Here is a 16,979-nt window from a genome sequence, read left to right as displayed (position 1 = left end):
TCAATATTATTATAGTTATTATTATTATTATTAATATTATTATTATAGTTATTAATATTATTATTATATAATTTAACAGAGTTAATTGTTCTTTAAAATTCCATTGTCGATTGATCTTATAATTATCAATTGAAAGTTGTTTTAAAAACTAAAATTAAAATCTATAATTTTTAAAGAACAAAAAAAAAAAAAAATTATTAATTTTTCTTACCAATAATTATAAAGAAAAATAATTCAGTATAATTGCGATTTAAATAATTTATTGGATCATTGATTGTAAAACTGTACTTATTTTTTTTTCTATTGATAGAATAACTTGACCATTTTTTTCAGTTATTTTACAAAAATAGTAACAGTTTATATTATTTGCAAAAAATAATATAAAAAATTGTCGTATTTTTGAAAATTTAAATTTGAATAAATGAAAAATTGAGCTATATGTAAATGGATTATTTTTCAATATTGATATACAAAAATTAAAACTATCTAAGTAAATTATAGCCAATAGCAAGACTTAGATCAAATCTGCAACGTTCATTGGCATTTCATCAATGTGGGTGTTGTAGAATTGCTCGATATCGCTCAAAGTGCGTTTATCGTCTTCAGTTATAAAATTAATAGCTACTCCTTTACGTCCAAAACGACCACCACGTCCGATTCTGTGGATGTAGTTCTCACGGTTTGATGGAAGATCATAATTTATGACAAGTGATACTTGCTGGACATCAATACCACGCGCCAAAATATCTGTCGTGATGAGAACACGAGAAGATCCAGTACGGAATTGTCTCATGATCGTGTCACGCTCTTTCTGCTCCATTTCTCCGTGGATGGCTGAGACAGTAAAGTCGCGGCTCTGCATGTTCTCAGTGAGCCAGTCGACCTTGCGACGAGTATTGCAGAAAATGACTGCCTGAGTGATACTCAAAGTATCGTACAAGTCGCACAAAGTCTCCAACTTCCAGTCTTCCTTCTCGACGAAGACATAAAATTGCTTAATACCTTCAAGGGTCAGTTGCTCTTTTTTGACAAGAATGTTAATCGGGTTGCGCATAAAACATTTGGATACTTCCAATACATCAGTCGGCATGGTAGCAGACAGCAAATTAACTTGGACTTCTGTCGGAAGTAACTTGAAGACATCGTGAATTTGATCCTTGAATCCACGAGACAACATCTCGTCAGCTTCATCCAAAATGAACATCTTGATATTGTTGGTGCGCAGCGCACGTCGATTTATCATATCGTAAACTCTACCAGGAGTTCCTACGACAACATGGACTCCCTGTTCCAATTTGCGCATGTCATCACGCACGTTAGTTCCTCCGATGCAAGCATGACACTGTGCATTCATGAAATCTCCAAGAGCAATGACTACCTTCTGGATCTGCTGGGCGAGCTCACGAGTTGGAGCGAGAATAAGTGCCTGGCACTCATTGATCGACGTATCTATTTGCTGCAAAATGGAGATTGAAAATGTTGCGGTTTTACCAGTACCAGACTGGGCTTGGGCTATCACGTCGTGTCCCTTGATGCACGGAAGAATAGCACGAGCTTGAATAGCCGAAGGTTTTTCAAAACCATAAGCGTAGATACCACGAAGAAGCTGATCCTTCAAGTTCAAGTCGTCGAAGCTCTCGACGATCTGCTCCCAATTGGACTCGATCACGCCATCTGGCTCCATTCCTGGGGGCCCTTCACTGTCGCCAAGACCATTCTTCGATTCGTCATCAATTCTGCGCTCGTTATCTGACATCTTGACTTAGTATCTCGATACCTGAATAAGTAATTTTAAAATTTATTAAATTGATAATCGCATTTTTATTAAAAAATAATTTTTATTGCTAATCAAACTAAAGTAATCTGAAGCAACTGCTCCCTCTCTGACGGTGTTCTATTTAATATTCAATTATCGCCACGCATAACCCCACTAATCGTTCAACTTGACGCACTAAAAATATAAAAATCTAACCATATGTTAAATTTAAACCACCGAAACTCGCGCGTTTTAAAAATAATTATTATTAATAAATTAAATAATTAAGTTTTGACTGATAATTATTTTAGGTAGTTATCAGACATTACCGAAAGTCCGCCATAAATTTAATCTATGCCCCAATGCGCGTTCTATCAAATTACTTTCACGTCAATTTATCCTGCCGGCATTTAATTTACTCATATTTTTACCCGGTTTTTTTTTTATTTAAACATTTTATAAAAAATAAAAGACAAATTTTTACAGAAAAAAATTTTTTTTTGAATTTTCGAAATTTTTTTTTTTTTTTTTTTAATAAACAAATAAACTAAAAAAAATTTATAATTTTTCATAGACAAATGTTAATTTTTAATGATTTTTTAAATGAAATACCCGACTTCCGACACGTGGAAACGCTCGGGAAAATTCTGTTTAAAAAAAATTAATACTGAGTAGATGAGAAAATATAAAATTTGAAACCAAAAATAAAAATAAATAGAATAAAAGTGAACAATAAAATGTATAAAATTATAAATATAATGAATATACTAAAAATAATAAATTATGGAGCCTCAATAAGTAATAGATAGCGTGGGAGAGCAGGCATACTAGTGCGAGTGAGAAATAAATTTAAAAAAAATATAAAATTTACCTTTTAAATAATCAAGTTTATGATTATAGATTTATCAAAGCTGATATTTTTGTTCTGTGAATACAGAATGTGTTTACTTTTTCAGTAGATATGTTAAAAAAATTAATTTTTATTTAACAAGTACTAGTCACTTGCAAATGCCTCAACGTGGTCAACGTTAAATGAACAATAAATTGTAAGATGGTCATGCGCCTCGAAAATTACCACCTGGCATCTGGCATCGGGCATCCAAAACTATAACGCGTCCTATCTTTTACCGCCACTGCCCTCTATTCATTTCGGCGGCAAATTTAAAAACGCGGGAAATCCACTAATTCAAATTCCCAAAAAAAATATTTACTACTGCAACAAATTACTTCACATAATTATAATTTACCCTCCTCACATTAATTTACAATTAATTATCCATTAAAATTTAAAATAAAGAATTTGAATTTTCCCGCCACTTGTAAAAATTTCAAATTTATCCACTTATCTCTCGTCACTTAACTAAATAATTTATCTTCTCATTATTAAATTACAATTAATTGTTTATAAAAATTAAAAATAAAGAATTTAAATTTTCCCGCCAAATAAGAATTCAAATATTTCCCCGCTTATCTCTCGTCGCTTGACTAGCCGCAGCCAGTAAGTTTTTTATTTTTATTTTTTGAAACCTGATCGAGTTTCTCAGCTGAAAAATGACGTAATCGATGATTTTAAGCTCGACACTGGCACACAGGTCGAGGTGTCGTATGTGTGTAAGCTTAAAAGTGTTTTGCGGGGTTATCTAGTTGTGTGCGTCTCCGGTCTCTGTCTAGGGTCTCACTGGACGCGCATGCGAGAAACTACACCGTGTATTTAGTTGTGTGTTCTCTATCTGTCATGGATTCTTATAATCGTCCGCGAGCGTACATACGTGGTAATTTAACAATTATCCACGTAATTAATACCATTTATAAATTTATTTAATTTTGTTTTATAATATTAATATTAATAAGTTGCGTGTTGTAAATTTAAATGGCGGTGTTAGTTGTGTTTGTCATATTTATCAAGTGTTAAAAAATAATAATGATAATAATTAATTTTTAATTATCATTATTGTTGTTATTCAAATAATTCATTTATTTATTAAATAAATAAATATTTTAAAACTCAACAAAAATGAATGACAGCTCGAGCAGCGGGAGGAAAAAATTCGTGAGTAATTTTTTAAAAATTAAAATTTTTAAATTTAAAAATTTTTAGTACAGGTCAGGTATATTTAATATATAATTAGTTTTATTTGTTTACAATTTATTTTAATTTGTTTTGGGTAAATAGATAAATAAATGTGGGAAAATTAGGCCACTACTATAAATATATCAAGATAATATCAGTGTAAATTCCGGTAAAATATATCGTGTGCTTTTATTGACAATTCGTGTCGGATTTATATTTATCACGAGACGTTTTAGATTCGAGGAGAGAAAAAAAGAGAGAGAGAGTGCTGGTAACTGGTATTTTCATGGGTGTTACTATTTTTAGGTTTGTAATATTTAATAAATAACACTATCGATACATTCGTTATAATATATGTGAGTTTGTTTTTTTATGACATCGACTGTCAATTATTTCATTTTAATCAACAGTATATTTACATATTTTTTTTTAATTTTTCGTCTACTAATAGAATTTTTTTTGAATTTTTTTAGCCATGGCTCTGGAATTTAAATTTTAAATATTTTTAAAATTAAATGCGCGCTTTGTACCTTTGTCGAATTAAAAGTATGTAGATTTGTCTAGAGGATGCTCTTTTCTAGATTATTTACACGAAGAAAAGTTTCTTTTCATAGAAAATATTTTTTTTGTGCTGTAAGATGGACTGGAACACAGGCCCAAGGTCGCTACCGATTACCGCGAAGGTCTCGGGTTCAAATCCACTAGGGATTTTTTATAGAAAAAAAAAAAAAAAAATTACTATAGGACTTCTTATATTCATTTTGGAAGAATTCGCAAAAAGTAATTTATACATATATTTATTATTTTATAATTAGTTGTTCATATATTTTTTAAATAATTAAATAAGCATTGAAAATTTTGGAAGTAACCTTTTACTAATTAAATAATTAAATAGTTTGACAGTAAGTTTAGTAAACAATGCGTTTGAAAATTTGTATTGTTTTTAAATAATTTATATTGACACATATTTAAATCCGTTAATAATCCAACGATTTTTTAGTTGAGGTATGGAAAATATCAAATAATTATTTATTTTATTTATAAATTTTTTTTTTGACAAACAAAAAATTATTAAAAAAATTTCAATTTATTTTAAAATTTCGCCTCGAAAATTTTCAACTTCAAAAAGAAACTTGAATTAATTTTTAAAATCGTCTTTGTAGCAATATTTAATATTTTAAATACTCAAGTAGTTTCTTAAAATAAATTTCAGAGAAAAAAATCTAAAAGGAAATTATTTAAAATTCATTCTTACTACTTTTAAAATTAACTTTCCATTGAATTATTGAAAATAAAAATACGTTCCTTTGAAAATCGATAACAAAATTTTCTTTTTGAGTCAACAATTAATCCCAGTCTTTAGCGAATTTTGAAATTCTTTTTTTTTTTTATACAAATTTTACTGTAAAAAAATTTGCGGAGTAAACGCGGATTAAATCCAGAGTAACAGAAATTTCTGTATTTATTTAGTCTCGGAGTAAAATTCACTGCGGGAATTTATTTGAATTTCAAAACTCGAAATCGGAGTAAATGCAGATTTAAACAAAATCTATATCATTCCGAAATCTCTTCACTGGAAAAAAAAATTCCTTATTGACTCTATATATGGAATAATTTTTTTTTCTCCAGAACTCTGATCCGGAGTAAATACGGATTTAAATAAAATCCATAAACCCGCCAAAGTCTCCCGATTTTTCACAGCGCAATTAATAAAAACAAGCTTTGGAAATCAATAAATCGGGTTTAAAAGTAATAATATTTATTATTCAACATGTTCTACATTCATGAGTGATAATGATAATAAATATATAGATATATATATATCCAGTAGATGACAATATTGTATTGTATTTCAATCATGCAATTCCATCTTCAATAAATCTATCTCAAGCAGATTTATTTCCTACATAATTCAATCTCGTCTCGCCTCTCGAATTTAATAATATATTAAAACTAAATATTTAAATAATTTATACCAACTAAAACTACTGACGTAAATAAATATATATCCTTAAAATAAATATAAAAACAAGCTAAAATTTTGAACAAATAAAAAAATAAAATCCAAGGAATAATAAATGTTTGAATAAAAATAAATAAAAAATACGGAAGAAGAAAAATATTTTTTTGGCTCGAGTTACCATCCAGTAAAAAATTCCATACCGATAAGAAAATTCAAATGGATAGAGAACAGATAGTCTATCTAAACAATAATAATAATAATAATAACAATAGTTAAATAATAGTAGGAAATTTAAATATATAAAAAATAAATAAAAATGAAAATCGGAATGAAAATAAAAACCGACAAAACCTTGGCTGCGTATTATCGTATTCCACTTATCACAGTAGTCTATACTCTATACAATATCTGCTAATAGCTCAATAAAAATTCAAAAGAATCCATTCGCCTATAAAATATATATATATATATATATATATATATATATATATATATATATATATATATATGTATTTTAATTTGATGCAATAATAATTTATTTTTATTTCCTCGGATAGTTTAATTTATAAATATATACTCCAATTACTTAAGTTTAATACAATGACGTATATATTTAATTTATTTTTATTTATATCTAATAGGATACTTTTATAGCTCAATAAATTATGGTTGAATGAATTTTTTTCTAACGTAATTGTTTTATAGGCACATGTGTTCAGCGTATAGATATTTACTATTATCATTATCATCATATTTAAATATAAATACATATAGTTTTTTATGCGCGCAAGGTAATGGATGGGCGCTTTATATTGTTATAAGTTATAACACTGGGTATAATAGTAAACCTGTTCGATACGAATTAACGAGTCAAGCATCTTACAATACACACGTCTATTTAATTTAACGTGACTTAGAAGCCTCTTAGCAATAAATCCGTACAAGAAGAAACCCTCTATTGCTGCGGATATAAATACATTTATATATGTTTTTATTTTTCATTTGAGTTAAGTAAAAACCAGGTGAAAAATTATTTTTTAGTTCGAAATGTGAAGTGTAGAGAATTTTTACACCCAGAGAATTGAGTAAAATTTAACCGTAAACTTCCTGAGTCAAAAAACAAATTCGGATTTAAGTCTCAAAGTTTCCAATGAGGTCTTAGTTATGATTTAAAATCGATAAATTATCTGAATTTAGACCTCATAGTTCTCATTGAGAATTTGTAGTACTACACTGTGAAAAATTCCCATTAAATTTTACTATGGGTGCATTGTAACACCGGACCATAAGAAAACTGGTACAAAATTTACAAGTGTCCCATAGTAAACGTATGCGCATAGGTCCCAATCGTGTCGTCTGCGCATACCGTTTACTATGGGTAAATTTTGTACCAGTTTTCTTATGGTCCGGGGTTACAATGCGCTCATAGTAAAATTTAATGGGAATTTTTCACAGAGTAGTTACTTTCTGGGCGGCAGATAAAATATCTAAGGAATTGAGGTTTTTGAGGGCTAGAATTTGTTTTTTGACTCGGGTTTGGATTTGTAAAGACATTGCTAGTAAATTTATAGTGTTAGCAGAAATTGCGCTTCATTTTCATGCTATTTATTATTATATTTTACAATTCATGGAAAAATCTAACCCCATTATTTACCCCATGTCCTTAATATCAAATTTTTGGGTAATTTTTACTAAAAATTTATCTGATTTACATTAAATATATATGATTGATGACTTATACGAATTGGATTTTAAAAATTTTTTAATTGCCGCATAATTTATGTTAAAAAGTTTAAAAAAAGTTTAGATTAATGCAACTGCGATTTTTAAATCGAAGTACATGAATATTTATTTCGACAGAAATAAAACAATTTGTTTTAATCGTTCGTAATTTAATATCACACATTTTTTAAATATCAATTTAATTTATCAGCCGGTTCAAAGTAGACATCTTAATAAATTAGTCATCAATTTAATGTCAATTATTAAATTTTATTTAAAATTAAAATTTATAATTTTTTTTAGTGTCCATTTTATCCCAAATCATGTAATGAAAAGTTTTTAAAATAAAAATAAAAAATTTTCCGTAATAAAAAAAAATTTATCGGTAATTTTAATAAATTTCAATGAAAATTTTATGAAAAATTTTTTGTGTATTATCTACATGAATGTCACAATGAGTATAAAAAGTTACCGAGGTAACCACAATGATATATATGTAGATATATATAGTGTAAGAACAAATATATATGTAGATATATATTTATATTTGTTCTCAGTAGTTTTGTTTCTTTTTTTTACGAGCATCCACAGCCGGTGAATTGATCAAACAGTTGCAGATTTAGATGCGCCCGCGACGTGCGTCACGTATCGTCCAAGAGTTGCAATAGGTACGCGAAAAGAGATGGTATAACGCGGTGGCGAAGGTAAACTCGCGGATGAAAGGCTAAGAGTGAAAGAGAAAGTAAATCGTGTGTATAGTCTACTACAGGCACCCCTAGAGAAAGAGAGAGAGTAAAAAGATAAAGATAAAGAGGAAGAGAAAGAGAAAGAGGAAGGGGGTTTAAAAAAAAAATTAAATAAGCTCTGCACGGAAGAAATGCCACGCTCTGGCTCTGCAGAGAGTAACGGATCGAACGCGTGCGTCTGTTCTTGTATTATTCTGTCTCTCTTTCTCTTTGCACGTGTCGCGGTAATAATAGCAACGATACGTGCATTCAGAGACGCTAAGGATACATGTGTGCTACGTGCTAGTATTTTAAAATCCTGCTTTTGTTATTGTATATTTTTGTTTGTCGAGTTTGTTTATTTATTTATTTATTTCTAGTTTTAGTTTCCCGGTGGAAAATAAAAAAATTTTTTAAATAAATTATTCAGGGAAACTTCTTTTGATGTACGAAGCATGAATTCGGTAATTGAGATAATTGATGCCATGTCTGCAGGGACGAAAAATTTTCGTGTATTTGAGTATTAAATTTGATATTTTTTGTTATCTGTGTAAATGATACTGTTTATAGGATACAAAATGGAATAATTGACAATTAGCGACACTCGAGTAAATATTTCTAACTCAATTGCGTAATTGAACTGTTAGTTAACGAATTAACTCCAATCTCCCGATGGGTCGGCTCTGACGTCATATGCATTAATATAATACTCTGTTAGCATGCTGAGAGACTCTTTAATTATAATATATGTTGATGTATACGTTCTTTATTTATTTATTTTTTTTTTAAATTAAATTATAATTTAATAATGTTTATTTTTATATTTTATTATAATGAACGATTATCTGTAAACAATTAATCATATATAATCATATGTGATCCATTTATGATATATATGTAGCTAAATTCCACATATGGTCAGATATGCTATGTATATGATCCATATATACGTCATATGTGTGGCTGAATTCTATATGTTGCCATATATGCTCATATATATATCATACATGTATCATATATGGCAAATTTTCTTATATGATCATATGTGATCCATTTATGTCATATGTGGCTAAATTCCACATATGGTCAGATATGCTATGTATATAATTCATATATACGTCATATGTGTGGCTGAATTCTATATGTTGCCATATATGCTCATATATGTAAATTTTCATTTATGATCATATGTGATCCATTTATATCATATATGTGGTCTAATTTCACATATGACCAAATATGCTACATATATGATCCATATCATATATGCTCATATAAAAAATATATATGATTCATATACGGAGCATAAATTAATCATATATGCATATATATTTTGGATGTGAGTATATATGATATGGATCATATATGTAGCATATTTGGTCATATGTGAAATTAGACCACATATATGACATAAATGGATCACATATGATTATATAAGAAAATTTGCCATATATGAATCATATAAACATCATACATATATCATATATGTTTATGTATATAGGATTCGTTTATAGAGCACATATGTATATGATTCATATATGAAAAATTTTCATATATGATCATATATGATTTATTTTTCACGGGCATATTTATCATGTTTTTTTTTTCTTTTAAAAGAAAAATAAATATATTAAATTAATTATAGTTAGAGGTTAATGGAAAAAATATTGAGTAAAAAAAAGAACAATGAGGTCTGTGTTAAAAAGTTATTTAATTAAATTTATTAATATGAAGATTAGTTAATTTAATTTTCTTGGTACTATCCACGTATTTATTTTCTTATTCCAACAAAGTCTTGTCATACTATCAGATTTTAAAATAATTAATTAAAATTTATTAAAAAGCTATTACATTAATGTCCCAATTATTGACATTGTCCGTAACATATTTGCTTCGATTATTGACATACCTTCGTCCCAATTATTTACGCCCCTACAACGCGCTACTGTACTAAATTTCAAATAAATATTTAACATTTCCACTCACTGAAAATTATTATTTTAAACGATAAATTCAAAAGTACTCGATCTTTAATTTTTTAACGTCTATTTCTTTGTCCAGACTCTAAATATTATTGATAAATTTTATTAATAAAAAGAAATGAATCCCAAGAATTTATTCAAGAGCGCAGTATTAATTCTCGAAAAATTATTATTATAGAATCGCGACGTGAACTTGGCATCATTTCTAACTTTAATCTCTGATGATAAAAACGATAATGTCATAACACATAAAAACTAATTTAATTTTGTTTGTTCACCTGAATTATTTAAATAATCAAACATTAAATTCAATTTAATCAACCAAAACTCTATAAATTAATCTCAATCATCAATAATTAATAAGTCAAAAAAAATTTCAATCACACTCCCGCCATTTGTTCGCCAATGACTTATTACTAAAAATTTAAAAAACTTTTTCTCCCAGCTTTAAAATTTCTTCATTATTATTATCATTTCATCCTTTTCACTCTTTTGATCTCTTAACGCTCATGTTTCAATAACCTCGTAAAGTTTTCCATCGACAAAAGTTTCCTCGAGCCATAACCAACACTCGACTGACACCAGAGTTACAAGATTCCCTTCTGTTAAATTTATCGTCCGCGATAGTTATATATATATATATATATATATATATATATATATATATATATATATATACGTAATACTATTCTACCCTCTTCCTCTCCATCTTCCTCTTCCTCTTCCTCTTCCTCTTTTCTTCTTCCCATTCCCTTTTTAACACACTGAGCTACACTCTACCCCGGATCCTTAACCAAATGTATAATCTTGGACCCAAAACTCGAAAACATCCAAGTCTATCGAGTCAGACCTTCTGCATAGTTTGATTTAACCTCAGATTGATCATCAGCATGATGATCGACATTGTTACCTAGACAAACTTCAAATAAGCCCTGGAGGTTAAATCGTTTCGTTTAAACCCTTCGGCCCTCTATTCCCAAAGTTGCTCTCTATCATTTCTACTCTAGTCTGCCAACAGTTTCCATTCTCCCCCATACCAGGTCGAGTTCCATGTAACAGTTTATGCTGTAGCTTCTGTTACCGCTGTTATACTGTAACCAATGAACGGAAACACACCACGCGGAAAATGTCCAAGACAATGTCACCGGGTAAACTAGTTACCACAAGCTCTACTGACGAGCAGTTGCTTTTCCAAAATGTATACCCTACAGTACGAGCACCAGCACCAGCATGCTTGCATATATATAATATTAAGCGTCACTGCAAACTGGGTCAGAGTTAAAATCAAAAGGCAGACAGTCAGTCAGTCAGTAAAAGAGGGAGAGACTGAGAAGAGTTAACATAACTGACAAAGAAAGATGTCTGTATGTTAAAGAGAGAAAGATGACATGGGAAGCTTTGAATCGTATTCAAGTTGAGAAGCCAAATAGTCAAACGCTCAACTCTGTTTTACTCTGCTCTACTCTGGTTTACTCGCTCTACTCGTATACATTTAAACCTAGAGTATAGAGCATAGAGCATAGAGCAGACTTGCCGAGCGATGGAATTTCAACAGGATAACCAGCTTTTCACTTTAACCGCCTTTCCATATATGTGTATAAATGTGTATATATATATAGACTGTTGTTTGAGCATCATTTTACACGTTTCACATGGAAATTTATATGCATGTACGTCTCGTTTAGAGAGAGTAAATATTTATCATGTGTATTTTGTACTAATTTTATTTAAATTATTGCTTCCTCTATTTGGATTATCGGCGTCTATTATTTTATTATGAATTATTTGTTTGGTTCCGATGTTTCAGTGGACGTGACATTGTTTTACGATAACTATTATCATGATTTGTATTGATAGTCGAGCTGGTTATCGTCAGAATAAATATTATTTTTCATAGATTCTGTAGAAATCTGAATCGTATTTTCCAATAGTTTTCGAGGATTTCCTTAGAATTTAAAATCCAGTGTATTTTTAGTGGAAATTTGAAATTTTGATACAAAATTGTTTTCTTGATCGGAGAAATCTGAACGCAAGGCCAAAAATTTAGTCTTCCTCACCATTTTCGGCATTTTTCCATTAAATTTCCGGCTTTTTCAATAAAATTCTAAAATCATCGTGATTTCGGCCATATTTAATTTTTTAAGCTGTTTTTATAAAAGTTATAATTCTTTTCAAGTGTAAGGGTTCAAAATTTTATTTTTGAAAAACCCGCCTAATTTCGGTGACCGGATTAGTATAGATGGCAATTTTTCATAAAGAAAATGGAAAATATAGAAGTAATAATAAATTTCTAGCTTTCTGTTCATTTTACCTCAGGCGATAGATTAAATGGATTGTCAATGAAAAAATTGAGTCGTAAAGAAAGATAAACTTATTTTTACATTTTTTTTTTTTTTTTTTATTAAGAGAGCTATCTCTATAAGGATAAAAAAATATAAAGATAAAGATAAGTTAGTTACACTAGTAGTTTTTAAAAGTGCATATAGTGTAGATTATAAAATTTTTGTAAAGCAGAGGACATTATTTTTTTTATAGATCGTTAGTGAGTTATGATTTTTTATAAAAGTAAAAAATACAATTTTTTTTTCATGTGAGATTTTATAAAGTGGGAAACGATGGAAATGTTTTACGCGAGATAATAAAATTCTGACGAGTTGTTTAGATATAACTATTATTTTATGACAGGTAGAAATACAATTTGTTGTTTCATAAATGTGAGCAACGTGCAAACTTTTTTTGTATATTTATATTTTTTTAAAATCCTGTCATATATATACTCATATATTTATGTGTAAATATGAGGATTATGATTTGATATTATACTTTTAAGGTGACCGGTTAATTTTATCGTGACTGCGCGAAATGATATTAAGAGAGCGCGAGAGAGAGGGGGTGGGTTGAAGCTGATGGTAAATGTAATTTGATAAATTTTGAAATAAGTGGAAATGTAATTGTTGGACGCGCTCAATTTAATTAACAATGTTACGCAACTGTAGTCGTATTATCCGTAATATTATTTGATGCTCGGTATTATTAAAACGGATTATTCATTTGAATGTTTATGCCACGTGATTTATTTATTTAACTATAAATCGATTATTCATTTTTATTTTCATTTCAATTTTTTAAATATTTTTTTTTATCTTATTAACTGGTGATTATTATTCACACAGCAATTTAATTTATTTATTAGCAAATAAATTATATACCGCGTTTTTAGTATTTTATATTTATTTTCGTATTTAAATGATTAATTAATAATTTTATTTAAATAATTATTTTTTACCAACGAAATCTTGACTTTTTAATATTTTTAAAAATAATTATTTTCTTTTACAATATTTTTTTTTCTCAATCAAACAAAAGCTTTTTTGCTCCAGTGATTTATCAGCATCCGTTCAATGAGTAATCGCAAGTGCGTTTTTTTCTTTGCAAAACTTCTCAATCGCACGCGTCCGTTAGAATATCTCATATATTATTTATCAAATTAAACGATAATTGCCTCGCATAAAAAAAACCGACGATAATTAATTATCTTCTCGACTGCTAATTAAAACACTTATCATAACTTACCACCTTTCAATGCTCCATAAATGGAAATCAAATACAAATACATAATCAAATCTCCACAGAGCTAAAACTAAAATTTTTCTTATCTATAAATTTTTATTAGGCCTTAAAATTGTTAAATTTTCAAATAAAGTATCGTAATCAAAAGAATCACGTGGTACCAAGATAAAATGCATCAATTGATCAAGGGTCTTCATTTATATTTATTACGTATCTTGACAGGATTTATTCTCAAGGGAAATGGCAAACGTTTCCTCTCTCATTTCCTCATTTTTTTCCTCCTTCCCTCCCCACTCTTTTTTTATTTTTAACTTCTGAACTTGGTTTCTCTTCCTCAGTTTCTTATTTCCTCTATCGGGACACGACGCGGCGGATGAGGGAACGAGTTCTCTCTCAACTCGTTAAATCGTCTAAAATCTAAGGTATACTTTATCTAAGGGTGCGGTTTTCAAATGACGATTTAAACTCTACACCAAAAAAAAATTTAATCCTTTCAGATCGATGGCTCGGATTTTCGAGTTAAGATTTACTGTACAAACAACTTTTGTGATCTAGATCCAGGCTTGTGTTCACTATTACTTTTATTTCCAATACTCTGATACATCAAACTGATCAATAGATTGATTACCACATTCGGTACTCGTTAATATTAATTATAACTTAATATTTTAACCGCGACATCCGTTAGCGAAAAGTAACTCAAGCGCTAATTCCAGTGATTATAATAAAAAATGCTATGCATACAATACAATAAAGTGCGCACGCAATCTAACCGTATACAGTATTTAGTTCTTGGTGATAATTTCCTACAGGATATAAAACCATATAAATTAATGACACTTACATTCAAAAAACAAAAAAAAATTTTTAATAATTTCTGGTACAAGTGACGCTCGACGCCATTTCCTTACATGACCCATTTTACCCCTCTCTACAAAAAAAAAAAAAAAAAAATAATTTTTGTTACAATTGATCCCAAATGCCATTTCGTTACGGTAAAAATTTGAGCACATTCTGCTCAATAAATATAAAAATATATATGTAAGTATTTATTTTTGTACATATATGAGCTAAATATATACATATATTATAGTGAGTATTGGGTTGAATCATCGACGACGTCGACATGAGGATTACTCCTGGGACGACGGAATACATGAATAAATTGGTAGCACATCCTGCACCGAATAACTATGTATCACGTGTCATATTCATACTACTCGCCGTTACATACTCACCCACCACTTGTAGACTACACTATATATCTACATATATATATCCATATACATTAGGGGTAGTGTAGAGTAGACTAAAAGTATGTTATGAAGTGGCAGGAGAGGCAGAGGCAAGAGTTAAGAATAAAGTAAGGGGTAGAACGGAGGTAGACTAGCAAAGAAGAGAAGAGAAGAGAAAACTCAACAACTATAATATCCTACTTATCCAACTCGCGTGCGACCCGACCGTTCGCGACAAACTCAAAATTAATTTTTCTAAGTTTTCTCTAGGATTTCTCTATGATTTGTTTAGGATTCTTAGAAAAATTAATTTTTCTAAGTTTTCTCTAGGATTTCTCTATGATTTGTTTAGGATTCTTAGAAAAATTAATTTTTCTAAGTTTTCTCTAGGATTTCTCTATGATTTGTTTAGGATTCTTAGCAAAATGAATTTTTCTAAGTTTTCTCTAGGATTTCTCTATGATTTGTTTAGGATTCTTAGAAAAATTAATTTTTCTAAGTTTTCTCTAGGATTTCTCTATGATTTGTTTAGGATTCTTAGCAAAATGAATTTTTCTAAGTTTTCTCTAGGATTTCTCTAGGATTTGTTTAGGATTCTTAGAAAAATTAATTTTTCAAAGTTTTCTCTAGGATTTCTCTATGATTTGTTTAGGATTCTTAGAAAAATTAATTTTTCTAAGTTTTCTCTAGGATTTCTCTAGGATTTGTTTAGGATTCTTAGAAAAATTAATTTTTCTAAGTTTTCTCTAGGATTTCTCTATGATTTGTTTAGGATTCTTAGCAAAATGAATTTTTCTAAGTTTTCTCTAGGATTTCTCTAGGATTTGTTTAGGATTCTTAGCAAAATGAATTTTTCTAAGTTTTCTCTAGGATTTCTCTAGGATTTGTTTAGGATTCTTAGAAAAATTAATTTTTCAAAGTTTTCTCTAGGATTTCTCTATGATTTGTTTAGGATTCTTAGAAAAATTAATTTTTCTAAGTTTTCTCTAGGATTTCTCTATGATTTGTTTAGGATTCTTAGAAAAATTAATTTTTCTAAGTTTTCTCTAGGATTTCTCTAGGATTTGTTTAGGATTCTTAGAAAAATTAATTTTTCTAAGTTTTCTCTAGGATTTCTCTAGGATTTGTTTAGGATTCTTAGAAAAATTAATTTTTCTAAGTTTTCTCTAGGATTTCTCTATGATTTGTTTAGGATTCTTAGCAAAATGAATTTTTCTAAGTTTTCTCTAGGATTTCTCTAGGATTTGTTTAGGATTCTTAGCAAAATGAATTTTTCTAAGTTTTCTCTAGGATTTCTCTAGGATTTGTTTAGGATTCTTAGAAAAATTAATTTTTCTAAGTTTTCTCTAGGATTTCTCTAGGATTTGTTTAGGATTCTTAGCAAAATTAATTTTTCTAAGTTTTCTCTAGGATTTCTCTAGGATTTGTTCAGGATTCTTAGAAAAATTAATTTTTCTAAGTTTTCTCTAGGATGTCTCTATGATTTGTTTAGGATTCTTAGAAAAATTAATTTTTCTAAGTTTTCTCTAGGATTTCTCTATGATTTGTTTAGGATTCTTAGAAAAATTAATTTTTCTAAGTTTTCTCTAGGATTTTTCTATGATTTGTTTAGGATTCTTAGAAAAATTAATTTTTCTAAGTTTTCTCTAGGATTTCTCTATGATTTGTTTAGGATTCTTAAAAAAATTAATTTTTCTATGTTTTCTCTAGGATTTCTCTATGATTTGTTTAGGATTCTTAGAAAAATTAATTTTTCTAAGTTTTCTCTAGGATTTCTCTATGATTTGTTTAGGATTCTTAGAAAAATTAATTTTTCTAAGTTTTCTCTAGGATTTCTCTATGATTTGTTTAGGATTCTTAGAAAAATTAATTTTTCTAAGTTTTCTCTAGGATTTCTCTATGATTTGTTTAGGATTCTTAGAAAAATTAATTTTTCTAAGTTTTCTCTAGGATTT

The 16,979-nt window shown here is 28.8% G+C and overlaps 2 protein-coding genes across 5 annotated transcripts in view; one reads left to right on the top strand and one right to left on the bottom strand.

The window, feature by feature from the left end:
• Positions 1-222: 222 nt before the first annotated feature.
• LOC103578227 (eukaryotic initiation factor 4A-I) lies at positions 223-2,808 on the bottom strand. The gene is made up of 2 exons (XM_008559230.3): positions 2,628-2,808; positions 223-1,777 (listed from the first exon to the last, which is right to left on the bottom strand). Exon 2 carries the CDS (start codon positions 1,754-1,756, stop codon positions 515-517), a length of 1,242 nt encoding a protein of 413 aa, XP_008557452.2. The 5' UTR covers positions 1,757-1,777; positions 2,628-2,808; the 3' UTR covers positions 223-514.
• A 585-nt stretch (positions 2,809-3,393) lies between these two features.
• LOC103580440 (calmodulin-binding transcription activator 2) overlaps positions 3,394-16,979 on the top strand; it is a 55,327-nt gene continuing 41,741 nt past the window's right edge. For all 4 annotated transcript variants that reach the window (XM_053741910.1, XM_053741909.1, XM_053741908.1 and 1 more), the window contains exon 1: positions 3,394-3,806. The gene's annotated coding sequence lies outside the window, so the exon portion shown is untranslated. The remainder of the gene's footprint in view (positions 3,807-16,979) is intronic.

Source organism: Microplitis demolitor, chromosome 9 (genome assembly GCF_026212275.2).
Source record: "Microplitis demolitor isolate Queensland-Clemson2020A chromosome 9, iyMicDemo2.1a, whole genome shotgun sequence".
NCBI classification, from domain to species: Eukaryota; Metazoa; Arthropoda; class Insecta; order Hymenoptera; family Braconidae; genus Microplitis; species Microplitis demolitor.
The sequence above is the reverse complement of the archived record's forward strand: the minus strand, read 5'-3'. Positions and strand labels throughout refer to the sequence as shown.

Bases quoted from the DNA above. Each gene is read 5' to 3' on its own strand.
- LOC103578227 (XM_008559230.3), bottom strand. From the start codon at position 1,756: ATGTCAGATAACGAGCGCAGAATTGATGACGAATCGAAGAATGGTCTT.